Here is a 26,683-nt window from a genome sequence, read left to right as displayed (position 1 = left end):
TGGTCATGCTGTCCCTAGAAGTGGAGTAGAGGGCAGTCTTCTCGATTCCTCGTGTGGGTAAGCAGAAGTTCTAGGTCAAGCGAGTACAGGTGGAGCTTGGGTCATGGAAGCAGACTCGTGGCCCCTCACTCACTTCCCGCTCTCGAGCCAGTGTTTAGACCCAGAGCCCTTTTACTGCAGATGGGTCCCCTCAAGGAGGAGCCCTAGTCTGCTCGGTCTACTGTTCTATACCGCTCCTCTTTCTCCCAGCTCAGCCTGGTCTCGGGTCACTCCTGGGGCCTGAAAGGAATGTCACAGCCCTGAGTGGACCTCTCTACATGGCTGAGGCCCCAGCCAGAGCCTGGGCCGGGGTTACAGAGTCTGTACCCCAAGGCTGGCAGTGGTGTGGCCTGCTGGGCAGCTGAGATAGTGTCTGTGCAGAGTGGAGGGGTGAGGTAGGGAACAGTGAGAACAGTTCTGGTGGCCAGGATGAGCCAGGGCTGCTGGGTAGCCCAGGAGGGGCAGCCCAGGTCTGGGAGGCAGCAGGAAGATCTCTGGGCCTGGAGGCTGGGCCGTGCACCCCTTCAGATGGCCACGAGACCCCCGGCACAGGTGAGGGCCAGTGGTCTTCTGTGCACATCACCGTCACCTGCTTCTCGGTAGAGACAAGGAGGCACCTGTAGACCCAGGATAAGCGGTCAGCCTGCCTGGTTACACCCTGCTGGCTCTGCTCCCCCAGTGTCCCTCAAAGGCCTCCGCAGAGCCAGGCTTGGGCCCATGCCGTGTTGGGAGATAGTGCAGGCTTTGGGGATTAGACCTGTTTTCAGCATCTCTATGTAAAAGTCCAGCTCAGTGATACCCCTGAGCCCGCTCCCTGCTGTGGTGGCTGTCGCTGTGCTGCAAGGGAGCGCGGCTGTTGCATCAGTTTATTGTTGCAGAAGCACTGGCCCCGGGGGCCCGACTGCTTTTCTGCCTGGCTATTTTTACATGCTCCCCGGGCCCTCAGCAGAGCCTGTAACCCCAGCATCCCACTATGGCTGCTCCTCTCTCAAGGGCCTTTTCAGCTGTGGGCCAGATGGGGCCCCGTGGTTACTGAACGATGGGCTCCTGGAGCCCTAGACAGGGCACTGTGGGTCCAGAGGGCAGCGTGCCTACCCTGGGGCACAGAATGAGGCCATGCAGGCTGGCAAGTGTAAAACCCAGACCTCCTGCCTCTGGTCAGACTGGCTGTTTCTTTACGCCCTCAGTCTAATGGTATGTGAAGTGGGCAGAGCGATACTTGCCCTGGAGAAGCACGGGTTGTACAGATTTCAGTCTGCCCACAGTTGGGCACACCCTGCTCTGGGCTCAGCCAAAGCACTGTCATCCCCAGGACTGCCCGCAGATCCTGCCCTCCACCCAGATCTACGTGCCCGTGGGTGTGGTGAAGCCCATCACCCTCACCGCCCGGAACCTGCCGCAGCCCCAGTCGGGCCAGCGTGGCTACGAGTGCCTCTTCCACATCCCGGGGAGCCCGGCCCGCGTCACGGCCCTGCGCTTCAACAGCACCAGCCTGCAGTGTCAGAACTCCTCGGTAAGGCTGCCTAAAGCCGGGGGGGGGGGGTTGGGGACCCTTTCTGCTGGACTGGGCTGGTCATACTCAGCCTTAGGATCAGGCTTCTGCTCATGAGCAAAAGGACAGGGCACAGTCAGCTGTTCAGAGCTCCCTAGGTGAGAGCTACTCCGATCAGGTGTACCTGGGTATACAGATGGGGCACTGCCCAGAGCCACCCAGATGTTTGGAGGGAGTACATGCCAGATGTGGGAGTGGGCAACTGTGATGTGGTGGGATATACAGACATGGGTTTGCATGGGGTCTTCAGAACATGGGTGAGGAGGCCAGGCAGAAGGTGTGCTTCTGGGAGGGACGCGGTCAGGGTGAGGATGAATGCCCAAGCATTCAGCTCCTTTTATGTCTCCTGTGAGCAGACTCAGAAACTGTTCAAGGTGGCTTGTGCGTTTGTGCACTACTGGGCAGGTACTGCCCGAGTGCCGAGAAGCAGCCGCGTTTGGAACCTCGAATCAAATAGGGAGACATTTTAAAAGCCTTCTGTCGGGTCCTGTTAATTAGGTGACAGTGCTCTTTGCAGAGTCAGAATCTTCCCTGGAGGGTCGGAGGGAGTGGCGTTCGGAGAGGCCCTCGTCCAGCTCTTTCTGTGGCCTCCAGCAGGCCTCGCTTCCCATCTGCCCGGGAGGAATGTGGTCTGTAGTAGCTGAGGCCCTGTTGGTGGTGGCGCCTCTGGGTCCTCTGTAAGGCCTGCCTTTGGCCCTGACTCTTAAATCCCAGAAGGACCTGAGGCAGAGCTGTGGACCCCTGCCAGTGGTGATGGCCCTTTGGCCGACCTCTCCTGTTTCCTAGCAGGGTGGGCTGGGGCTTGGGGTTCGTAGCAGGCTCCTGGAGGCAGGTCAGCCAACTGAGTGGCGCTTGAGTTCCTTGTACCCTTCTGCCTGTCCTGTCACTTCTCTCCTCCTCGATGTATCACTGACCTCTGCCGGCCACATCTTCACCTGCATCTCCATGGCTCCCTGGCCTAGCTGTGTCCCCCCTCTCCTTTCTGTCTGTGTGTCTGTTATTTCCCTGGGGCTCCCCCATCCCGCAGCCTCTGTCACCTCTTCCCCTGCACTCCTCGTCCCCTCCCGTCTGGCTCTCCCCTCTCACCAGGCCTGTGTTGATCGTGACTACAGCCATTTGTAAAGGGAAAAGGAGTATCTGGAAACGTGATAGGCTTCTGCAGATAGAATGATGGTGATCTGCCCTGGGACGGAGTGCAGGACCTCAGCTACAGAGAGTGGGCTGGGCCGGAAGTGCAGGGCCTGGGCTCTTACAGATCCTGGGGGCAGACAGGGCCGGGTCTCACCTGATAGAGCTTTTTGCGCCCCTATGCCCAGGACACAGGGCCACACAGCTTGCAACTCAAGGCAGTCCCAACGTAGGGATTACTGAGCATGTTTGGCATACATAGAAATGGAGATTCAGCCTGACCAGGCGGTGGCGCAGTGGATGGAGTGTCGGACTGGGACGCAGAGGACCCAGGTTTGAAACCCCAAGGTCGCTGGCTTGAGCCCAAGGTCGCTGGCTTGAGCAAGGGGTCACTTGCTCTGCTGTAGCCCCCCGGTCAAGGCACATATGAGAACGCAATCAATGAACAACTAAGGGACTGCAGCAAAGAATTGATGCTTCTCATCTCTCTCCCTTCCTATCTGTGTGTCCCTATCTGTTCCTCTGACTCTGTCTCTGTCAAAAAAAAAAAAAAGAAATGGAGATTCACAAAGCATTCCTGCCAGGCATCCCTGGGTGCCTGACTCCAGGAGTAGTAGAGGGGTAGGGAGGTCCGCCTGGAGGGTGTGCCTCAGGTGCTGCTGAAGACAGAGGCTTGGCTGGAGGGCAGGGACCATGGCCACCAGGAAGGAAGACCTGGGGTTGGGGCTCGGAGGGTGAGCTGGGCTTGGCAAGAGACTCGGTGCCCCAGGTTGGCTGGTGCGCAGATGCTTCTGTTGGGTACCCAGCTCTAGATTGGAAACGCCAGTCTGAATAGGCAGAGCCCCCACACCCTGCCGCGCCCAGCTCCCGGCCAGCATTCAGTCTCGGAGAGGGCCAGGAGAGGGAGGCGGGCCTGAACCTGGGCCCCAGGGTGCTGGCCTGACTGCTCTGCATGCTGCCCGCAGTATTCTTACGAGGGCAATGACATCAGCGACCTGCCTGTGAACCTGTCGGTTGTGTGGAACGGCAACTTCATCATCGATAACCCTCAGAACATCCAGGGTGAGCCCTGTGGGTGGCCCCCGGGGGCGGGGCTGTGGCGGACTGAGCTGACCACATTTCCCCCTGCAGCCCACCTCTACAAGTGCCCAGCCCTGCGAGAGAGCTGCGGCCTCTGCCTCAAGGCCGACCCTCGCTTCGAGTGTGGCTGGTGCGTGGCCGAGCGGCGCTGCTCCCTGCGCCCTCACTGCCCCGCTGACTCGCCCACTGCCTGGATGCATGCCCGCCATGGCAGCAGCCGCTGCACCGACCCCAAGATCCTCAAGGTAGGTGGGCCTCCTGGGCCACTGAGGGGGGTGGAGCTCTTCCTGCCTAGCCGCCTTCCCTGGGCAGCCCTGGCTGGCCTCCCAGCCCCTGTCCCCCCACAGCTGTTCCCAGAGACAGGCCCGCGGCAAGGAGGCACGAGGCTCACAATCACTGGCGAGAACCTGGGCCTGCGCTTCGAGGACGTGCGGCTGGGCGTGCGCGTGGGCAAGGTGCTCTGCAGCCCCGTGGAGAGCGAGTACATCAGTGCTGAGCAGTAAGTGCTGCCCGGGGCGGGGGCTCACCGGGCGGGACCCACAGCCTGCTGACGGCCCTGGTGTCCCGCAGGATTGTCTGTGAGATCGGGAACGCCAGCACAGTGCGGGCCCACGACGCCCTGGTGGAGGTGTGTGTGCGGGACTGCTCCCCCCACTTCCGGGCTCTGTCGCCCAAGCGCTTCACCTTTGTGGTAAGCCCTGCCCCGCCCCGCCCAGATCCCTCTCCTCTCATGAGGCCTCAGGGGCTGTGAAGCTCTCTCTGCGGGAGCTGGCCCAGCCCAAAGGCCACCTCAAGAGAGGGGCTCTTTATTCTGTGTGCGCCCCCTCATGCAGCAACATCTTAACTCCTGGTCGCTGCCTCCTCTCCTCGGCTCTGGGGCATGACTGCAGGCTCTGCTGTGCACTCGGAGCCCTGCCTCGGGGCTGTCTGAGAGCCCAGGAGCACAGGGCCTGGGCAAGGCTGGAGGTGCAAGCAGGCCTCGGGGCCGAGGGATAAGTGTCCTGGTGCTCCTGCGAGTTCCTTCTTCCCGCAGACTCCGACCTTCTATCGTGTGAGCCCTGCTCGGGGGCCTCTTTCAGGGGGCACCTGGATTGGCATCGAGGGCAGCCACCTAAACGCAGGCAGTGATGTGTCCGTGTCTGTTGGCGGCCGGCCCTGCTCTTTCTCCTGGTAAGGGGGTGTGGATGGGGTTGGGGTTTGGGTTGGCCCACTTTCCCCTTAGTGGTTGGTTCATATGGCTGCATGTCCCCTTCTGTTGCCTGGGAAACGGGGGACCATGGAGAGCCTGGCCAGCGTGATCACTATGGAAACCAGTGGTGAGAGACAGCCTACCTCAAGGTGGGAAGGATAGATGGGCAGGGCTGGCAGGTGGTGAGGGCCTTGGCCCAAGGTGTAGGCCTAATCACCCTGTCCTGGGGTTGAGGGATCCCTTGGGAATATAATAAGTAATTGTAAAAAAAATTTAAAGAAAAGAATGCTAACAAAAGCCCTGAGGCTTGAAGTGGATAATTTTAGATTAGGGTTGATAATGGAGCGGCCCTTTAAATATTTTCCTGTGGTAATTATCCATTATCAGACTAATTACTGGTGTTTGCAGCCTTGCTGCGCTCACAGGCCTGGTGGCTGCAGGCCTCCCAGCTGTGGAGGAAGAGCTGAGGAGGGGGACCCAGGTGCAGGCAGTGGCTAGTGGCCTTCCCAGGGGTGACCCAGCTCCCCTGCTCTGTCCAGCTCCTTCTGCCTACACGTGGTCCCGGCCCAGGCTTAGCCTCACTTTGGGCACTCCGCCCCTCCTGGCACCGGAAGCCACAGGCTGAGTGGAGGCAGCACACAGTAGGTGGGAAGGTCAGGGCCCCCCAGGCTCTGGGCTGCTGCACGGCCCCCTTGAGCTCCCTTCCTACCCAGCAGGCCTGCTCGCGGTGCCTGCCTAGGCTGGGTTCTCACAAGGTCAGGCACGGTCATGACTGGTAACCTGGAGAGTGAGTGAGGCAGTCAGGATTGCTCCTCAGCTGGGGGTCAGTCGGGTAGGGCCTCAAATGCCAAGCAGGGCAGTTCAGAAGGAGAGAGCCTGACAAGGGCCCAAGGTGGGTAGATAAGCATGTGGCCCCTCAGGGGCTGATGGGAAAGTGGCTGTGACAGTCACCAATCACCTGGAGGCAGGCACTGGTCGGCCCTGTTTTATAAGTGGGCAGGTAACGCCTGGGGAGTGACTTGCCCACACACCTGTTTGGGATGGAGCCTAGAAGCTTAGCCCACCTGGGAGGTGAACTGCAGCCCCATGTCCTCACTGTCCCACCTGCTCCCTCCAGGAGGAATTCCCGAGAGATCCGGTGCCTGACACCCCCTGGGCAGAACCCTGGCAGCGCCCCCATCATCATCAACATCAACCGCGCGCAGCTCACCAACCCCGAGGTGAAGTACAACTACACTGAGGACCCCACCATCCTGAAGATCGACCCCGAGTGGAGCATCAACAGGTGAGGCTGCCCGCCACGCTGAGCCCCTGCAGTTCCCTCCGCCCTGTGTGAGGCTGCCCAGGTCTCCTACGGGGCTCTGCTCTCCCTCTGTGTGCTCCCGCCACCTGAGCTGTGCGGTGCTGCCCAGGACGGGCTCTCCTACGGGGCTGTCCTCTCCCTCTGTGTGCTCCCGCCACCTGGCTGTGTGATGCTGCCCAGGTTTCCTACGGGGCTCCCCTCTCCCTCTGTGTGCTCCCGCCACCTGAGCTGTGCGAGGCTGCCCAGGTCTCCTAGAGGCTCTCCTCTCCCTCTGTGTGCTCCCGCCCCCTGAGCTGTGTGCTGCTGCCCAGGACGGGCTCTGCTCTCCCTCTGTGTGCTCCCGCCACCTGAGCTGTGAGAGGCTGCCCAGGTCTCGTACGGGGCTCTGCTCTCCCTCTGTGTGCTCCCGCCACCTGAGCTGTGCGGTGCTGCCCAGGACGGGCTCTCCTACGGGGCTCTCCTCTCCCTCTGTGTGCTCCCTCCACTTGGCTGTGCAGTGCTGCCCAGGTCTCGTACGGGGCTCTGCTCTCCCTCTGTGTGCTCCCGCCACCTGAGCTGTGTGATGCTGCCCAGGACGGGCTCTCGTACGGGGCTCTCCTCTCCCTCTGTGTGCTCCCGCCACCTGAGCTGTGCAGTGCTGCCCAGGACGGGCTCTCCTCTCCCTCTGTGTGCTCCCGCCACCTGAGCTGTGTGATGCTGCCCAGGTCTCGTACGGGGCTCTGCTCTCCCTCTGTGTGCTCCCGCCACCTGAGCTGTGCAGTGCTGCCCAGAACGGGCTCTCGTACGGGGTTCTCCTCTCCCTCTGTGTGCTCCTGCCACCTGGCTGTGCGGTGCTGCCCAGGTCTCGTACGGGGCTCTCCTCTCCCTCTGTGTGCTCCCGCCACCTGAGCTGTGCGATGCTGCCCAGGACAGGCTCTCCTCTCCCTCTGTGTGCTCCCGCCACCTGAGCTGTGTGATGCTGCCCAGGTCTCCTACGGGGCTCTGCTCTCCCTCTGTGTGCTCCCGCCACCTGAGCTGTGCGATGCTGCCCAGGTCTCGTACGGGGCTCTCCTCTCCCTCTTTGTGCTCCCGCCACCTGAGCTGTGTGCTGCTGCCCAGGACGGGCTCTCGTACGGGGCTCTCCTCTCCCTCTGTGTGCTCCCGCCACCTGAGCTGTGTGATGCTGCCCAGGTCTCCTACGGGGCTCTGCTCTCCCTCTGTGTGCTCCCGCCACCTGAGCTGTGTGATGCTGCCCAGGTCTCCTACGGGGCTCTGCTCTCCCTCTGTGTGCTCCCGCCACCTGAGCTGTGTGATGCTGCCCAGGTCTCGTACGGGGCTCTCCTCTCCCTCTGTGTGCTCTCGCCACCTGGCTGTGCGATGCTGCCCAGGACGGGCTCTCGTACGGGGCTCTCCTCTCCCTCTGTGTGCTCCCGCCACCTGGCTGTGGTGTGTTTGGAGGAACCCGCTGAATTTCGGGTGGGCTTCCTGACTCAGAGCCGAGCAGAGGTGGGCAGACCTCCCTGTGCTGTCCGGTCTGTCTCTGTGGGTGGGCGTAGACTCACAGAGTTGGACACTGGTGTAGTCCTCTGCTCTAGATGGAGCAACCTGGAAAATCATGTTGAGCAGAAATCCCTCTAAGCTCTGGTTCTGCACTCTTAAAAAAAACAACCAAAACCCAAAGATAAGATATCTGAGCCACACACTCAGGATGAAGACTGATGATGGACCACTGTCCTCTCCAAGATGTGGTTGCTGTAATCTGAGTTCTGGTGCTAAGAGATTGTAACCTGTTTATGTTTTCTGGGAAGCTGGGTGGGATGTCAGGCCCCAGCTGAGCTGGGCTAAGTCAGGGAGCTTTGCTCAATGATACCTCACCCCCTCATCTTCTAGTGGAGGGACCCTCCTCACAGTCACAGGCACCAACCTGGCCACCATCCGAGAACCCCGCATCCGGGCCAAGTATGGAGGTGTCGAGAGGGAGAACGTGAGTCCTTTCATCCCCCCCCCCCCAATGCAGCCCCAGGCAGAGAAGCCACCAGTCCTGGCCTCTGGGTGTGTGTGTGTGGCCGCAGCCCCTTGGCCCTGCCAGGACCTGGCTCTGTGTGCAGAACAGCCGGTCCAGCGTCCTCACACCTGTGTCCCCAGAGCTGCCTGGTGTACAACGACACCACCATGGTGTGCCGGGCCCCATCGGTGGACAACCCTACCCGTAGCCCGCCCGAGCTGGGAGAGCGTCCCGAGGAGCTGGGCTTTGTCATGGACGACGTGCGCACCCTGCTTGTGCTCAACACCTCCTCCTTCCTCTATTTTCCCGACCCCGTTCTGGAGCCGCTAAGCCCCACAGGCCTCCTGGAGCTGAAGCCCAGCTCCCCACTCATCCTCAAGGTGCGCCTCAGTCCGTGGGCAGGGGTGCATGTGGGAGGCAGCCGGGTGGGGGTACAGGCGAGGCAGTGGGGCCAGTGAGGCTCCGGCTCACTCCCTTCTGCCGGAATCTCCTGCCGTAGGGCCGGAACCTCCTGCCACCGGTGCCCGGCAACTTGAGGCTCAACTACACGGTGCTCATTGGCTCCACCCCCTGCGCCCTCACTGTGTCGGAGACGCAGCTGCTCTGTGAGTCACCCAACCTCACGGGGCAGCACAAGGTCACGGTACGTCCATGGTCAGGAGATCTGTGCCTTGGCCTCGGCCCAGGTCTGCTGAGTCCTCCCTGCCTTTGATCTACTGACCCAGTCCTACCCAGTAGCCCCAACTCTGTGACTGAGCCCCAGACTGGCCTCCTGCCCAGAGGGAGGCGAGCTCCAGTGCGAGTATCGACCTGGCCCTCACCCAGTCCGTGTGCCCCCTGGCGGGCCTGGTACCTTCCTGGGTCCCCAGTGTGTCCTTCCTTGCTGAGCAGTCCAGGCCAGGAGGCTCTGATTGGGCATGTCACCTTCTGAGCAGCCTGCACCCCATCCCCAGGTTCGGGCTGGTGGCTTCGAGTTCTCGCCAGGCATGCTGCAAGTGTACTCGGACAGCCTGCTGACCCTGCCTGCCATCGTGGGCATCGGCGGGGGTGGAGGCCTCCTGCTGCTGGTCATCGTGGTCGTGCTCATTGCCTACAAGCGCAAGTCACGCGATGCTGACCGCACCCTCAAGCGGCTGCAGCTCCAGATGGACAACCTGGAGTCCCGTGTGGCCCTCGAATGCAAGGAAGGTCTGTTGGGGCTGTGGGCACGGGCAACATGGGGGTCCTAGGGGGGTGCTGCTATCTCTGACCCAGAGCCCATCAGACTTGCTGCCTCCACTCAGTTAACAACCATCCCGAGGCCTCACTGTGCTGGGCTTGGTCCCAGCAAGGTAGGCAGAGGCCGGACTGGCCCAGGGCCAGGCGGGCACAGCTTCTGTGGGGTGTTACTTACAACACAGACCCGTTAGCCAGACAGCCCGCCTCTGAGCCCCAGCTGGGTGGTCGGACCTTGGATGGACGCGTAACCGTTCTGTGCCTCGGTTCCTACGGGTAGGATGGGCATCCTGCTGGTGCCTCTGCTGCGGGTGCTGTGCGGACCCAGATGGCCTGTGCAGCCTGCCAGCAGTGCCGTGTGCACACCCGCACCAGCGTGGTGCCTCTAGGCGTGTGGCCAGGCGTGTGTTGAGGAGTGGGGCCTTTTCTTTGCCCCTTGGCCTGTGCTGACCCTGACCTGGGCCAGCCTTTGTCCTTGAAGAGTCCTCTCAGGGGGTCAGGCTGCAGCCCGTCCTCTTAGGACGGGGCCGTGTGTGTGACCCCTGGGGTGTGAGTTGCAGAAGCCAGCGCTGATTGGCTTCTGCAGGGAAAGTGCAGGGTATGCTGGCTTCGGGTGTGAGCCTGTCAGGAGTCCCTTCACCTTGGAGCTCCTCTCTCCCTGTGGTGACAGGATGGCCACAGTGGACAAGCTCGGTTTCCCCGCTGTGCCCGACTCCGGCCAATTCCTGATGTCACACCTGGTCACATGCCCCGCAAGCCTGTGCCCCTGAAGCCCTTGACAGAAAGTGGGTGGACCCCAAAGGCAGGCGAAGGTGGTCTAGAGAGTGGGATGGGTTCTGCAAGCAGAGGCCACAGATGTCAGAAGTGGGTGAGCAGTGGGCTTGGGTTAAGCAGCCTGGAGCAGAGGGCATCCCAGGGGCTGCCGGTCTCTGCCTGATGGGACACAGGGAGTCCGGTTTGTCCAAGGCCCTGTCTCATCTGTGCCAGAACTGAGAGCACTGCTGCTGGCTGGCCCGGGGGACTGAGTGCTGGTAGCAGGGAGGTGGAGCCGGGGCTCGGAGCCGTGAGCTGCAGTGGCCACTGGCGGGTTGGGCTCAGCTCCCGCACGTGTGGGCTCGAGGCAGCAGAAGGGAGCCTTGGCCCCTGGTGGCTGGCGTCCCTGGCTGAGTATGGGACGGTGCCTCAGGGCCGAGTCCCCAGCGACAGGGCAGCCTGGGCAGACCCTCCCACTCACGGTCCTGGGCTCTCTCTTCACGTCTCTGAGCCTCATCTGAGGAGTCTGGGGCTGCTGTGGGGGAGAACAGAGAGGCACTGCTGATAATAACAGTTACGGGGTGTTTTTGGGGTCCTAGGTGCAACCTTGAGCATTTTGCAGATACTGATTAGTGAACGGTCCCAGTTCTGGAAGGCAGACACTAGTAGTATTCCTGGCTGTGAGTGAGGAAGGGGAGCTAAGTGGCGGGGTCGGATCTGAACTGCTGCATAAGGACCTTGTGGCATCAGGTTGTTAAAACTCCAGTGGTACCAGGCTGTCTGTTTGCTGAGTACTCTGCCTGTCCCAGGAGCTCCCTCGTTCCCGGCCAACGCTGCCTGCCCACTGGGCAGTCCTGCTGGGACACTGGCAGGTGTGCAGGGACTGGAGGGCAGTCCTGCAGGCAGGGACCCGCACTGCAGCACGCGGTGTGCGCGAAGCCTTGCTCTGCAGCACCTGCAGGGACAGCGGCTCTGGGCACTCCAGGCCGTCAGGGAGAGAGAAGCAGGAGCCCAGCAGCCGCTGGAGAGACGAAAGCCTGGCTCTCCGTGAAAGCTGCCGACCATTGCCCAGAGCCACCAGGCACTCCTCTGGCTCCTGACGACAGCTTGCCCCCTGGGCTGCTGCAGGGTCAGCACCTCCCACTTCTGGAAGCTTCTGTGAGGGCCTGCCCTGCTGCCTTTGTGTCTGAGGAGGCAGAGCCGCCTGCAGTGGGCTGCTGGCCTGAGCTGTGTATCTGGTGGCAGGCCGTGTGGAGGCCGGGGGCTTGCACAGCGCCTGGGTCCTGGCGCCTCTGCCCCTCTGCCACCCATCGGCTCCCTCACCTGGATATGCCCCTACTCTTCCGAGGTGGCTGAGTCCAGGGGAGCCAGGGCACCCCCTCAAGTGGCGGAAGCATTGGAACCCCTAGTTACTATACCCGCAAATCCCAGGGTGAGGATTGGGGACCCCTCAGGGCCTACACCTGGCCCGGTACCTTCTCTGCTCTTGTCTTGGCTAATACTGTGACAGCCTAGAGAGGTAAGGGGTTTTATCTGTGTTGGGACTATGGAAACTGAGTCACAGGAGGTGCAGTGGTTTCCTAAGCCTGCCCAGCCAGTGAGCGAGAGAGCCAGGGTTCGAGCCTGGCCCTCTGTGGGTGGGGGAGTTGGGGCACAGCCTTGACACCTGGTCTGGCCACAGCCTTTGCAGAGCTGCAGACGGACATCCATGAGCTGACCAATGACCTGGACGGCGCTGGCATCCCCTTCCTTGACTACAGGACATATGCCATGCGGGTGCTCTTCCCTGGGATTGAGGACCACCCCGTGCTCAAGGAGATGGAGGTGGGCTGCTGGCCGGGCTCATCCCACATCTGCCTGAGGGGCCCCTTGAGTGCTGGAGGGCAGCTGAGGGTCCTGAGGCGTGGCTCGAGCCTGTAGGGCGGGGAGCTGGGGGGCGAGAAGGAGGGCAGCTGAGGGTCCTGAGGCGTGGCTCGAGCCTGCAGGGCGGGGAGCTGGGGGGCAAGGAGGAGGGCAGCTGAGGGTCCTGAGAAGGAGGGCAGCTGAGGGTCCTGAGGCGTGGCTCGAGCCTGCAGGGCGGGGAGCTGGGGGGCGAGGAGGAGGGCAGCTGAGGGTCCTGAGAAGGAGGACAGCTGAGGGTCCTGAGAAGGAGGGCAGCTGAGGGTCCTGAGGCGTGGCTCGAGCCTGCAGGGCGGGGAGCTGCAGAGTGAGAGGAAGGGCTGGCGTGGGCCTGTGGTGGGGGTGGGGGACACATTTCCCCAAACCACCCCTGTGGCTTTGCTACTTGGGGTCACCTCCATTTTGTGGGGCCTTCTAGTCCACCTCATACCCCTTACAGATCACCTGGCTGGCCTCCTGGGTGCTGGACCTCACTGGGTTGGGCCCTGGCCTATCTGCCGGGAAGTGTGCCTGCCAGCTGGCATTCTTGTGGCTGTCTGGTGTGGGAGCCCGTGGCTGAGGCAGCACCGAGTCCCTCAGAGGGCCAAGCTTTTCTCTGAAGATGCTGGCAGGTCCCAGGCTGTCAGTACAACACATCGGCTAGAGGCCTCCATGGCAGGCCGGAGCCCAGGGTCCAGCCCGGAGTCTCCAGGGCTCTGCAGTTGGCTCTGTTCTCCCTCCAGCTGAGGGCAGCCCGTCTCTGCACAGCTCGCGTGTCGGAGGGCCTGCTCCCCAGTGTGGGTCCACTGGCGGGGTGTCTCCCCAGACTGAATCTGACAGGGTTCCCTGTCCCTCTGGCTTAGGCCCAGGGCGTTCCTGGGACTGCTGCCACATTGGGGGCTCCACGTCCTCCTCCTGTCGGGGCTCCTGGCATTGCCATCTGCTGTGTCGGCCCAGCTGCTGCCTTGCTGTGACTGCATGTTCCACCTGGGACTTGTTACCTGTGTGTGGGCCAGGAGACAGGTGTTACGGTGGCCTCTGGCACAGCCTGGTAGCAAACCTCCTTCCTGACAAGCCTTGGTACAGATAAGAGAGAGAACAGGAGCCCTGGAGCCATCGTGCGGTGTGGCCCTGGATCAGCCTCTTTCCTGCCCGCCAGGCGTCTTCTGTGAAGTGGGAGGGTGGTTTCTGTGTGGACGGCTGTGGCAAGAGCACAGTGACCCTATGGACGCACTCACACTCCTGGAGCCCAGCGGGTGGGCGGCTGGGTCGGGCCCCTGAGCTGGTGGAGTGGGCCGCAGGAGGTACCCCTCCTATAGAGAGGGCGGCAGGGGCCTGCCTTCTGCACCCACCACTGACGCCGGCACACCTGCTCCCTGCCTGCAGTGGGCTTCTCAGGCAGCCGGCCTGTGTCTGTTCTGCTGAGGACAGTTGAGGCCTGGACCCCTGTCAGGGTCATATGTCACTCGCCTGTGAGGCCTGCTCTCTGGCCCCGCCCGGCCCCATACGCCTGGCCTGGACAGCCCCTGGCCAGGAGGCCTCCCCGCTCATGGCGGGGCTGCGTTCTCTGCTGTGGGTTTGAGCAGCTCCTGTCTTCCCCAGGTGCAGGCCAATGTGGAGAAGTCACTGACACTGTTCGGGCAGCTGCTGACCAAGAAGCACTTCCTGCTGACCTTCATCCGCACGCTGGAGGCCCAGCGCAGCTTCTCCATGCGGGACCGTGGGAACGTGGCCTCGCTCATCATGACGGCTCTGCAGGGCGAGATGGAGTACGCCACGGGCGTGCTCAAGCAGCTCTTGTCTGACCTCATTGAGAAGAACCTGGAGAGCAAGAACCACCCCAAGCTGCTGCTGCGGCGGTGAGCCCTCGGGTGCTTGCTCTGGGGATGCTACCGTGTGGATCTGGGGGGCGTTTCAGCCTCCTCTGGTCAGATACTGGCCGTGGGGGCCGGGCGTGTCGGCATGGGGCTCCACCCTGTGGCCATCAGTGCCATGCCCGAGTTACGCTCAGTTCTGTTCCGGGGTTACGGGCTGGGGTCTGTCCTACAGCCCCCTAGCCATCCCGTGCCCATGGGTGTCATTCAGCCTGACCTTTAGTGCCGTGGGAAGGGGCGGGGCATGTGGGGTGGGCCCGGTGGCGGGAGTTATGTCACCTTGGCCCATGTCTGTCCGCAGGACCGAGTCAGTGGCAGAGAAGATGCTGACCAACTGGTTTACCTTCCTTTTGTACAAATTCCTCAAGGTAGGTGGGCTGGAGGAGAGACCGTCAAGAGGGTGTGGGGACAGATGAATGGATGTGAGGGCAGAGGAAACCAGCAATAAACAGCCCCAGCTTCAGCCCAGAGTGGCTCGGCGTGGACTCCCAAAGATATGCACCCATTGGCCCCTTTCCTGACGCTCCATGAGGCTCTCCAGGCCTCACCCAGCTGCTGGGGCAGGAGGAAGTGCCCCAGCTCAGAGGCGAGCTGTCGGGCCCTGCGGCCAGCAGGTGGAGGAGCTGGAGCTGGAGCTGGAGACAGGCCCGGGCCTCTGCGCTGCGCCCATGGCCTGGAGCTGAGGGTGAGGGGCACAGCTTGGCGGATGCCTCCATGCGTCTAGCACAGCACTGAGCCAGCCAGGGGAGACATCTGAGGGCTGCTGCTGGCTCTTGTTTTGGAAGCAGTTGTGCAGACAAGCCTCTGCTCAGGCTCGGGAAAACCCCCCGTCTAGGGAGAATCCCACAGGCCCTGACCTGTGGCGTCCTCAGGCGGGAGCCAAGGTGCAGACTGCAGTTCCGGGCTAGACGTGGGTCCAGGTGGATCCTGTCTGGCTGCACTTAGAAATGAGACAGGTTTGCTTTCCCTTGAAATCTGAAGGCTTGACATGATCTTACATGGTAAGAGTGATGGGGCCCCCGGTCCAAGCCCGGATGCATTCATGCATGCCTCCGCCTCATTTCTCCGACCTCTGTAGACGCTCTGCGGACAGACTGCGTGTTGGGCAGGGGAGCCTGGTGGCCTAAATCCCCGTGGTTGCTTCATAGCCACGGACCTCTGTGCCCTTTCCTTAATGAATGGGGACGCCCAAGAGGCCCTTCAGCCTTCCACACAGAATGCTGCTGGGCTCAGGTCGCTGTGGCTGACGGGCCCAGAGCAGAGTTCTACCTGGCTAGGGAGAGGGGTAAATGGGAGTCAGGATATGTGAGAAAGGGGCAGACATCAGGGGGAGGGGGAGGTTGGAGCAGGGAAGGAAGGGGAGGAGTTAGGAAGGCAGAAAGAGCAACAGCTCTGAGGTGACCATGAGCTACAGTGCGGGACAGGGGAGACAGGCTGGGGAAGGCTCATCTGGAAAAGTCCGGGCCTGTGGAGAGTGGCCAGTAAATCCTAGGTTCTTGTTATGCTGAGATGGGAGCCAGTAACACAAACTTGTGCATTTCCTGTAAAATTCTGTGAGACTGTGCTATATTTACATGCTCATGAAATTCCACTCTGGAAGCCAGGAGAAGCAAGGTTCAGAGCGGAGTTTCTCAACTGCTGGTCTGGTCTGTGGACCGGTCCACTGGAAATTTCACGCCGGTTCACAAAGGAGTTAACCACCCTGATGTTGTATGAAGATTATAGACCCAACAATCTTAAGCATATGCTCAAGGTGATTTCTGCCTTAGTGGTCCCCAAAATAATTCTTTTAGTTTCACCACTCCCCAGTGTAGGAAGGTTGAAAGCCCCTGGTTAGACAGAACATGGGCCACTGGGCCCGAGCTCTTAGCTGCATCGGCCCCTGTGCGCTCCTGAGTCTCCACAGGCAGAGGGAGGGGACTCGGAGTGGTAGACGCAGTCTGGGGACCTGGGTGGCGTGTGTGCTGTGTGTAAGGCTGGGGGCCAGGACAGGCTAGTGGGGCCAGGCCAGGGTGTCGCAGGCAGAGTCCTGAGTGGGCACTGCTGTGCTCTGGGCTCAGGGGCAGGGCCTCTTCATGGAGGGCTGGCTAGGGCAGTGGGTGGAGGGACAGGGAGACCAGGCCTGGCCGAGGGACCGGGAAGGAGGGACAAAGGGAGGCAGGCAGAGTTTTGGGGAGTTCTAGGCCCAGCTTACTGGCCCACCCTCATTTTCCCCAGTGGGATTCCACTGAGGAAGCCGAGCCGGGCCTGGCGTGTGTCGCTCTGCTCGGAGCCCTCCCCTATTCCCAGATAAAGTTTGCCCCTCACGATACGGATGAGCAAGCGTGCTGGGCAGGAGGGACTGGCCCAGGGCCATTCGGTGGAGGTGACCACGCTGACATTACCTGGTCACACCCCCTGCAGGAGGGGTGCCTGAGACTGGCCCAGGCTGCTCCTGTCCACGTGAGCTGGCCACTGTCTTTTTTATACCACACCCTGTTTGGGATTTTTCAAGGTAAACAGTCCTCTGCATCTGCAGCTTCTACATCCCTGGATGCAGCCAACCCCAAATCAAAAATATTCAGGAGCCTGACCAGGTGGCACAGTGGATAGAGCGTCGGACTGGGATGCAGAGGACCCAGGTGTGAAACCCCAAGGTCGCCAGCTTGAGCGCGGGCTCATCTGGTTTGAGCAAGGCTCACCAGCTTGAGCCCAAGGTCACCAGCTTGAGCCCAAGGTCGCTGGCTTGAGCAAGGGGTCACTCAGTCCACTGTGGTCTCCCCCAGTCAAGGCAAATATGAAAAGCAATCAGTGAACGACTAAGGTGCTGCAACAAAGAATTGATGCTTCTCATCTCCCTTCTTGTCTATCTGTCCCTATCTGTCCCTCTCTTTGTCTCTGTCACACACACAAAAAAATATTCAGGAAAAAAGATGTTACATTGTGATTGACATGTTACTCCATAGTTAGGCCTATGATGGTTGTGTCTGTACTGAACATGTATAGACATTTTTCTTTTCATTATTCCCTAAGCAGTATAGTGTAACAGCTGTTTACACAGCATTTATTTATTTATTTGTTTATTTTTCTTCTTTTTCTAAGTGAGAGGAGGTGTGGAGATAGACAGACTCCTGCTGTGCCCCAACTGGGGTTCACCCTGCAAGCCCACTAGGGGGGACGACGCTTTGCCCATCTGGGACCATGTTTCCAACTGAGCTGTTTTTAGCACCTGAGGCAGCTCCACAGAGCCATCCTCAGCACCCGGACCTAGTGCGCTCGAACCAGTTGAGCCATGGCTGTGGGAGGGGAAAAGAGAGAGAGAGGGAGAGAAGGGGATGGGGAGGGCGGAGGAGCAGATGGTCACTTCTCCTGTGTGCCCTGACTGGGAATTGAAACCAGGCTAATGCTCTACCACTTAACCGACCAGCCAGGGTATTTACATAGTATTTAAATTGTATTATGTGTTAGAAGTAACCTATGATGATTTAAAGCAAATGAGCAATGTCTGTAGGTTATATGCAGACACTGTGTGACTTTATATTAGGGACTTGAGCATCAGCCCAGTCCTGGAACCATGACTGGTACTGAGGGACGATTGCACTGTATATTTTTTTTTTCAGTTTTATTAAGAAATAATTATATTCCTGCCCAGGGCACACAGGAGAGTGCCCATCTGCTTCTTCACCCTTCTTCCTCTCCTTTCTCTATATCTCTCTTCCCCTCCTGCAGCCAAGGCTCCATTGGAGCAAAGTTGGCCTGGGAGCTGAGGATGACTCCATGGCCTTCACCTCAGGCACCAGAATGCCTCTGGTTGCAATGGAGCAATGCTCCAGATGGGCAGAGCATCACCCCCTAGTGGGCATGCTGGGTGGATCCCGGTCAGGCACATGCGGTAGTCTGTCTGACTGCCTACCTGCTTCTCACTGCAGAAAAATACAAATAAATAAATAATTATAGCCCTGGCTGGTTTGCTCAGTGGTAGAACATTGGTCCACCATGTAGATGTCCTAGATATGATTCCTGGTCAGCGCACACAGAAGAAGCAATCTGCTTCTCCACCCCTCTCCCACCATTCTCTCTCTCTCTCTCTCTCTCTCTCTCTCTCTCTTCCCCTCCCTCAGCCATGGCTCGATTAGTTCGAGCACGTCAGCCCCGGGCACTGAGGGTGGCTCCATGGAGCCTCCGTCTCAGGTGCTAAAAATAGCTCGATTGGGAGCATGGGCCCAGATGGGCAGAGCATTGGCCCAAGATGGAGGTTGCTGGATAGATTCTGGTCAGGGCACATGCAGGAGTCTGTCTCTATATCCCCTTCACTTACTTGGAAAAAGAAAAAGAAATAAGTAAATAAATAATAAAAAGATAATTGACATTTGTAAATTTAAGGTATGTACCACGATGGTTCTATTTACATATGTTATGAAATAATTACCACAAAAATGTTTAGTTAACATATACCATATTATATAGATACAAAAAAAAACCCCTCATAATACAACTTTTTTATCCATTGGCCCATGGTTTGATTTGATAGACTTCATATTTTGGAGCAGTTTTAGTTTCAGAGCAAAACCGAGCCGAAGTTGCCGGGGTGTCCGTGTGTCTCGTGCCTCTCACAGCTTCTTCACCGTAGGTCCTCCACCAGCGCGTGCGTTGGCGACAGTCAGGGACCTGTGCTGGGGTAACATCACAGTGCCCGTGAGGGTTCCCTCTGGAGCTATACGTTTTGTGGGTTTGGACAAACGTTAGTGACAGATGTCCACCGTCACAGTGTTAAGAGAGTCATTTCACTCCCTTAAAGGTCCCTGTGTCGCCCCTGTTTTCCCGCAGCCACTGCTACTTCGCTGCCTCCACAGTTTGCCTCTTCCAGAGTGTCGTGCGATAGGTAGCCTTTCAGACTGTTTTCTTTCGCTTAATAATGTGCATTTCAAGTTCTTCCCTGTATTTTCGTGGCTCAATAGCTCATTTCTTTGTAGTGAGCCACAAATTGTTTTTAGACAGCCCAGGTCCCCTTTATTCTTTGCTGTCTTTAAAAACAAACAGACAAAAACTCTAATTGGGAAAGTAACCCACGCTCATTTTAGCATACGTAAATTGTGCAGGAATGAGTGTAAAGGCCTGAGCCCCCCCCCCCCCCCCCGATTCTGGAGGTAACGACCACCAGTGTTTTGATGGCTGGCAAGTATCTATAAATAGAGTATGCTTTTGATATTAAGAAGAAATCCTAGTACTGCACCTTTTCTTCATTGTAGGGTTTTTCCACTTCAGTACCATTCATTGTACACTGCACGATGCTCCCTCCGCCTCGGGCAGAGGGGTGTTGGGCCGTCTTTGCAGGTCTGGGTGTAGGTGATTTTCTCATTCTTGTTCACAGCTGCATGGTGCTCCATGGTGTGGGTGTTGCACATTTTAACTGTCGGGCTGCTGATAGGTGTTAGGAGAGCTTGGATTTTTCCGCTCACCACCAGCACCGCCGCCAGTGTGCTGGTCCAGTGGGCTGCCTGCCATGCTAATGCTCACGTGCATCTCCAGAGCAGGGATTGCAGGCCATCAGATGTGCTCCTTTCCTACTGGAATGTATGCTGCCAAGTTGTCTTGCAAGAAAAGGTGGCACCGATTCAGTGTTTGGGAATTTTACCCAGGCCTTGGCTAACACTTGCTTTACCAGCTTTGTTCATCTTTGCCAGCCTGAAAATTTGCCAGTTTTTTGCTTTAATTGCCTTTTTAAAAAACAAGTTGGGTATCTTTTTGTTTGATCAGCCACTTTTATTTTTCTTTGAATGTCTTTTTTCATCCTTTACCTGCTTTTTTAGGGTTCTTTCAGTAGTTTATAGAGGTGTTTTTTTTAATACAGACTTTCCACTGTTTACACCTCCTGTGTTGTGCATAGAAATTATTTTTATCTGTGTACAGTGCAAGCAGGAGTTTCACAGGACTCCAGCCCCTCCCCCCCCCCCCCCCAGAAGAGGAGAAGCACAGTCCTAACATCATTTATGGAATGGCCTGTATTTGTGTTATCTTTTCACTTGAAGATTTCATTGACAGTTTCCGCTTGTCCAGAGCTGGGCTGGTAGGCATCTGAGGGTACCTTCTTTCCGTCACTGTACAGGAAACTGAGGCCCTGAGAGGGGGGGAGTGAGCGAGGCCCTTGGGTTCGGGGCCTTCCTGGGCCTGGCCTCTTGCTCCTTCATCGCTGCTTCGCCCCGTCTATGTAGGTCTTGCAAGAGTCGTTCGAGCCCGCACTGTGGGGCCTGCCGGCTGGGCCAAAAATAAACAGCTTGCAACCTGTGTTTTCTGGGAGGACACTTGGCATTTAAGGACTAGGTGCTGTAGAGGTAGATGGATCTGGGTTAGACTCCTGGCTTCTCCTTCTTCACTGTGTAACTGGGCCAATAACCCTTCCGACTCGGGTATTCCCTTCCCTGTTGCAAGGCGCAAGCAGGAACGCCCTCGGGCGAGCCTCTGGCCTGCCCCCAGCTTCTCTCTTCAGGTCGGCTGCAGGAGGAAGGGCAGCGACTGATGACCCTGCATCCTGATGTACACCCGTTCTTCCTTCTACCCAGTCAAGTTTGCAAATCACAGTTTCAGAGACAGACATGTTGTTGGAGAGGCTTGCGCTGTTCCTTTAATTATTGCAGATGCTAACAAGGTGCCCAGAGCCCATGGTAATGGGACAGCTGCTGTTGGTGTGACGAAAGAGGTGGAAGGAGGCTAGTATTCTGCCTTCCTGAGGCACACTCCTGAACTCCATCAAGTGGCCAAGATGACACAGGCCGAGGAGCCTGTGCCCACACTCAGGTGCAGTCTCACCTGTACAGGAGACACTATAAGTCTGGCTCCTTGAGCTATGGCACCTGCAGGTGGGGCATCCCGGGGCAGACAGGACGGGTGAGCTCTGATGTTGGCTTACTCCACTTTGCTGTAAGGTCGTGAGCCTCATCCTCTTTTCCCTCCTGGCTTCTGCTGTCCGGCAGTGTTGGAGCCTGGTGCGTGCGCAGGCCCCCTGCTGGGCTGCGGGATATGATGCGGGAGAGCCGGTGGGGCCCTGGCTCTCAGGCAGCTCCCACTCCAGCTGGGAGGCGGCATCTAAGAGGACAGCAGAACCCAAGGATGTGGTAGCCTGGCGGTGGGAGGGCAGTAGCTCTGGTCTGGTGCTCGGGAGAGCCTTTGTGAGGAAGGAAATCGGGTGGAGTTCAGAAAGACCAGTAAATACCCGAGAGAGATTTCTGGCTGTGGGGACAACATGTGTCACAGCCCTGAGGTGAGACACTGGGTTGTTGGAAGAGCAGTGTTGGCATCTCGAGCTCCAGTAAGTGGGGTGCCAGGGCATCAGCTGGGGGCTGGGGCAGGGGGGCTGCTGAGACCCAAGCAGGGAGATGTCCCGGCTTCAGTCTTCCCTGGCTAAGCCCGCGCGGCCGTGTCATGCTCTCGGATAGACTCCTGAAACTCCTTGCTAGGTCACCTTGGGATTTCCACGTGGACGTTCATAGGGTCTGTTGTTTAACTTTCTCTCTTGCACAGTCGGGCTCTGGGACGCGGGTTCTACTTGCCTTCTTAAAAGACTTGGGACATGCTGCTCCTTCCCTCTCGTGGGAGTGGTGCAGAAGCACTGGGAGCGTGGGAGCGAGTGGGCTCGGGTGGGAGACCCTGAGTCCCGGCGGCAGCCTGACGGCAGGCGCGCTTGCAGCTGCCGCAGGAGTGCGCGGGGGAGCGAGTGGGCTCGGGTGGGAGACCCCGGGTCCCTGCGGCAGCCTGACGGCAGGCGCGCTTGCTGCTGCCGCAGGAGTGCGCGGGGGAGCGAGTGGGCTCGGGTGGGAGACCCCGGGTCCCTGCGGCAGCCTGACGGCAGGCGCGCTTGCTGCTGCCGCAGGAGTGCGCGGGGGAGCGAGTGGGCTCGGGTGGGAGACCCCGGGTCCCTGCAGCAGCCTGACGGCAGGCGTGCTTGCTGCTGCTGCAGGAGTGCGCGGGGGAGCGAGTGGGCTCGGGTGGGAGACCCCGGGTCCCAGCGGCAGCCTGACGGCAGGCGCGCTTGCTGCTGCTGCAGGAGTGTGCGGGGGAGCCGCTGTTCATGCTGTACTGCGCCATCAAGCAGCAGATGGAGAAGGGCCCCATTGACGCCATCACGGGGGAGGCCCGCTACTCCCTGAGTGAGGACAAGCTTATCCGGCAGCAGATTGACTACAAGATGCTGGTGAGCGCAGGCCCAGGGTCCTGCCCTGCCCCTCCCTGCACTCTTCCATCTGCTCTTGCGAGGTTGGTGCTGATGCTGCACCCCTCCTTGCCCCCAGACCCTGAACTGTGTGAACCCTGAGAACGAGAACGCACCCGAGGTGCCGGTGAAGGGACTGAACTGCGACACAGTGACACAGGTCAAGGAGAAGCTGCTGGATGCTGTGTACAAGGGCGTGCCCTACTCCCAGCGACCCAAGGCGGGGGACATGGACCTGGGTGAGTAACGGAGGGGCTCTCACACTGTTTGGTAGTGTGGCTGCGCTGGGTTCTGGGCCATGGGCCTGCCAAGGCGTGCAGCCCAAGGAGAGGGCAGTGTCGGGGGCTGTCTGGGTGCCTTCGGTAACAGGCTCAGCTGGAGGAGTCCAAGCAGAGCATCTTGTTCCCGGCCAGGCACTGGGTGTTGGGAGAAGGTGCTGGCGGCCCTGGGGATGGGAGGAGTGCTGAGGAGGGCTTGAGGGAAGGGGTGTAAGCCGGCTGGGCTCTGGATGTGGGCGGGCCAGGGTTGGGGCAGGTTATGTGCAGGATGGGATCAAGGAGAGCACACTCAGAGGGCTACCCCGACTAGGGAAAGTCAGGGGAAGGTGGGCCCCCGGAGCTGGGGGCATGGAGCGGTAGCTCATGAGCTGGGCATGTGGTGGTGCCCGCTGATCCAGAGGAGGGCAGGGCTGGGGCTGGGTGGGAAGTCCCCTGGCAGGTGTGCCTGGAGAGGTGAGGAGGCCACCGTTAAGGACTCAGACGCCAGGCTGAGGATTTGGAAGAGCTTCCTGGAGCTCAGAGGCAGGGAGTCACGTGGAGGACAGGCTGCCTGGGGTGGGACAGCTGCAGCTGCATGGTGAACGGTGGGCGTGTGTGCCCCCTGCTCTGAGCCCAGGTGGGGCTGCTCAGAGGGAGGGAGGGAGCGGGAAGCCTGTCCCTTTGTCATTCTGCTGTTCAAGGCCCTACACTGAGTGCCCCGAGGACACTCTGTTCCTCGGCTGAGAGGCCAGACCAGAAAAGGGGCAGCAGAGGCCCCTGCCTGTGGCCCCACCTCTGTGTCTCTCTCCTTCAGAGTGGCGCCAGGGCCGCATGGCGCGGATCATCTTGCAGGATGAGGATGTCACCACCAAGATTGACAATGACTGGAAGAGGCTGAATACTCTGGCTCACTATCAGGTGACCCTGGACCCTCCCTCCCCTGGCCGTGCCCAGCCCCTCCCCTCAGGGCTTCGGGGCAGCGGGGAAGCTGGTGTCCAGGCCCCTGGCTGTGGGTGGGCGAGGAATGTTGGGCAGAAAGGAGGACGGGTATGAACGACCTTCCCAGATGCAACACTGGGCCCCTCTGGTTCAAAAAGCCCTGGAGTTGCACCAGTGGGGAAACTGAGGCTCGGAGTGGTGGGGAAGTTACTGGCCTCCAGGCACAGCCCCGGGAAGGGCTGGCGGTGTCACGGTGGCTCCCAGTGGTGAGTCATGAGTCTCCCGGCCCTCTGCCCACAGGTGACAGATGGGTCTTCAGTGGCACTGGTGCCGAAGCAGACATCTGCCTACAACATCTCTAACTCGTCCACCTTCACCAAGTCCCTCAGCAGATATGGTGAGGAGTCAGGTGGGGCCAGTGGACAGGGCTCACTGGCCGGGATAGGGTGCCTCCCCTGGGTTCCTCTAAAGAAGAGCCATGCAGAGGCTGGAAGGAACCCCATGATGGCCTGTCACTGAGACACTTGGCTTTTCCTCAGTCCGGAGGCTGCACCTTTCCCCAACAGCACACACCCACACACAGCATATCACCTGTCCCCGACTACCCAGGGAGGCGGGCCGAGGACCCCAGCTTCCAGAGGTGGAAATAGGCCGAGCCAGGGCAGGGTGGGTGCTGGCTGCAGAGGGCTGCCCACTGACCGTCCGCTGCCCGCAGAGAGCATGCTGCGCACAGCCAGCAGCCCCGACAGCCTGCGCTCGCGCACGCCCATGATCACGCCTGATCTGGAGAGTGGCACCAAGCTGTGGCACCTGGTGAAGAACCATGACCACCTGGACCAGCGGGAAGGTGACCGTGGCAGCAAGATGGTTTCAGAGATCTACCTGACGCGGTTGCTGGCCACCAAGGTAGGCCTGGATGGGCTGGAGGTGGGGACATGGGGACATGGGGCAGCACCGCCAGCTGTCCTGGCCACCAGGAGGACGAGAGGCTTCCGGTGGTGCCCTGGAACTCTGGGCCTTCATCTACCTACAGGGCACGCTGCAGAAGTTTGTGGATGACCTGTTTGAAACCATCTTTAGCACAGCACACCGGGGCTCAGCCCTGCCACTGGCCATCAAGTACATGTTCGACTTCCTGGACGAGCAGGCTGACCAGCACCAGATACACGACTCAGATGTGCGCCACACCTGGAAGAGCAACTGGTACCTTTGGGGCGGGGCTTGGCAGCGGGCCGGGTGGGGCACCAGGGCACAGCCAGGTGAGGTGGGGGCCGGCTGCTGCAGGAGCCCGTCCTCTGGGGCGCTGTTCTGACGGGGGAGGGAAACGCCAGCCTGGGTTTGCTGCTCCCTGCTGTGATCAGCCCCTTTTCATGGGGCCTTCCTGAATCACCCATCTTGTCCTCTGCCCCCCGTTTTCTGTGTTAGGACATGACCTCTGCTCCAACTCGGAGGAGAAGCTTTAGTGTGGGAGCCGTGTGTATGCATGTGTATGCATGTCTGTGTTCACCTGCATGTGCTGTGTGCATCCCTGGGCATACATGGCTGTGAGTGTGGGCTCTGTGTAAGAAACAGGGATGTGGGCCAGGCCCGTGCCGGCAGTTGGCAGTGGTGAGGATGGCCGTGGCAGTGACAGGAAGCACTTGGGACTCTCAGCTGCCCCCAGATAGCCAGCACCCGACCCAGCAGCTAGCTACTACCCAGTCTGGCCTCGTGTCCCTGAGCCCAGCCTTGTGCCCTGCAGCATTTGGCCCATCCTCAGAGAAGCTCCTGTGTCTCTGGCCTCTTCCCCCCTGACACCCTGGTTGTCTCAGCCCCCCCAGCACGCTGGCCTCTACGTGCTGCCACTTTCCGAACCCGGACACAGCCCGAGGCCCCCCGCTTGCCTGTGGGCCCTGAAGGGGTTCCTAGGGAAGGCAGCTTCGTCTAGGTCAGCACCATCCAGAATTCTCTGCAGCGACAGAATCTTCTAGATCTGTGTTGTCTAGAGAGTGGTGGCTGTCAGCCATGTGTGGCTGAGTGTTTGGCACGTGACTACTGCAACAGAGAATCTGAATTTGCCACGTGTAACTTGAGGCTGTTGGGTAGCCCACTTGATGGCTATCTTAGAGGTGGCATTTTGCGCACATGGGCACAAAGGTCAAGTATCTGTGGGGACGTGTCCCCTGGTGCCCGGCCTGGCAGAGCAGGGTTGTGATGTGTGCAGGTGCTGTGAGAGCATGTGCCCATGTGGAAGGACTGCCCTCCAGGAGCAGGGTGGCAGGAGTCAGCCTTCCCTTCCCGAGAGTCCTTGCCCCACTTTGGGCCTCATTTTCTCCATCTGCATGGAAATGCACGGCCACTGTGAAGTCAGAGCCAGGCAGGAAAGGGTGCCAAGGTCCCGTCTGACCAGGTACCTGGCCCGCCTGCCTGCAGTCTGCCCCTGCGCTTCTGGGTGAATGTGATCAAGAACCCACAGTTTGTATTCGACATCCATAAGAGCAGCATCACGGACGCCTGCCTATCAGTGGTGGCCCAGACCTTCATGGACTCCTGCTCCACATCCGAGCACAAGCTGGGCAAGGACTCGCCTTCCAACAAACTGCTCTACGCCAAGGACATCCCCAACTATAAGAGCTGGGTGGAGAGGTGAAGCACGTGTGGAGTGGGTGGAGATGGGCCCAGCGCTGGCACCAGCTCAAAGCCGGCCTGTCGTTTGCCTGCAGGTACTATGCTGACATTGCCAAGATGCCTGCCATCAGTGACCAGGACATGAGTGCGTACTTGGCCGAGCAGTCGCGGCTGCACCTGAGCCAGTTCAACAGCATGAGCGCCTTGCACGAGATCTATTCCTACATCAACAAGTACAGGGACGAGGTGAGCGAGAGCACGGGCCTTGCGCAGAGCCCCCGGCTTCGCACCAGCCTGCTGGGCTTCCCTGGGCCTTGCCAAGCGGGGCTCCCTCTGGACTCCTCTGCCAACCACCCCCAGTCCCACCTTCTGCTTGGGCCTCTGGGCTGACCAGGTGCCTGCCGTTTCTACTCTGCTCGCCCACTGGCCACTCCCTTGCTGGGGCAGGGATTCCAGGCCATGGTCAGGCTGGGCTACAGCAGGTCAGGGAGCACACTTCTGGCAGTGCGGGCACAGGGGGCAGATTGCAGTGGCTCCCTAAGGTGAAGAGCGTGGATAGTGAGTGAGTGTCTCTGAGGGCCGTGACGAGGTGGGTGGCCTGGGAGGGCATCTCTAGGACCAGGCTCCAGGCCTTTCTCCTCTAGTATCTTTTCTGCTGACCCGGTATGAGACTTCAGCATGGCTCCCTGCCGTAGGCTGT

At 59.7% G+C, this 26,683-nt stretch overlaps 1 protein-coding gene across 1 annotated transcript in view; it reads left to right on the top strand.

Moving 5' to 3' along the window:
* Positions 1 to 26,683, top strand: part of PLXNA1 (plexin A1) — a 56,597-nt gene that overhangs the window by 25,316 nt on the left and 4,598 nt on the right. Inside the window, exons 10-31 of the mRNA XM_066247223.1 lie at positions 1,352 to 1,552; positions 3,685 to 3,781; positions 3,851 to 4,044; positions 4,147 to 4,298; positions 4,370 to 4,490; positions 4,833 to 4,969; positions 6,106 to 6,273; positions 8,161 to 8,254; positions 8,416 to 8,655; positions 8,775 to 8,918; positions 9,229 to 9,463; positions 11,925 to 12,067; positions 13,724 to 13,980; positions 14,297 to 14,363; positions 22,016 to 22,162; positions 22,260 to 22,419; positions 23,252 to 23,355; positions 23,677 to 23,773; positions 24,092 to 24,282; positions 24,410 to 24,579; positions 25,789 to 26,001; positions 26,079 to 26,229. Coding sequence (XP_066103320.1) covers positions 1,352 to 1,552; positions 3,685 to 3,781; positions 3,851 to 4,044; positions 4,147 to 4,298; positions 4,370 to 4,490; positions 4,833 to 4,969; positions 6,106 to 6,273; positions 8,161 to 8,254; positions 8,416 to 8,655; positions 8,775 to 8,918; positions 9,229 to 9,463; positions 11,925 to 12,067; positions 13,724 to 13,980; positions 14,297 to 14,363; positions 22,016 to 22,162; positions 22,260 to 22,419; positions 23,252 to 23,355; positions 23,677 to 23,773; positions 24,092 to 24,282; positions 24,410 to 24,579; positions 25,789 to 26,001; positions 26,079 to 26,229 — 3,483 coding nt within the window. The remainder of the gene's footprint in view (positions 1 to 1,351; positions 1,553 to 3,684; positions 3,782 to 3,850; positions 4,045 to 4,146; positions 4,299 to 4,369; positions 4,491 to 4,832; positions 4,970 to 6,105; positions 6,274 to 8,160; positions 8,255 to 8,415; positions 8,656 to 8,774; positions 8,919 to 9,228; positions 9,464 to 11,924; positions 12,068 to 13,723; positions 13,981 to 14,296; positions 14,364 to 22,015; positions 22,163 to 22,259; positions 22,420 to 23,251; positions 23,356 to 23,676; positions 23,774 to 24,091; positions 24,283 to 24,409; positions 24,580 to 25,788; positions 26,002 to 26,078; positions 26,230 to 26,683) is intronic.

Source organism: Saccopteryx bilineata, chromosome 11, assembly GCF_036850765.1.
Source record: "Saccopteryx bilineata isolate mSacBil1 chromosome 11, mSacBil1_pri_phased_curated, whole genome shotgun sequence".
Lineage (NCBI taxonomy): Eukaryota > Metazoa > Chordata > Mammalia > Chiroptera > Emballonuridae > Saccopteryx > Saccopteryx bilineata.
Note: the sequence above shows the minus strand (reverse complement) of the source record. Positions and strands in the feature narration are given on the sequence as shown.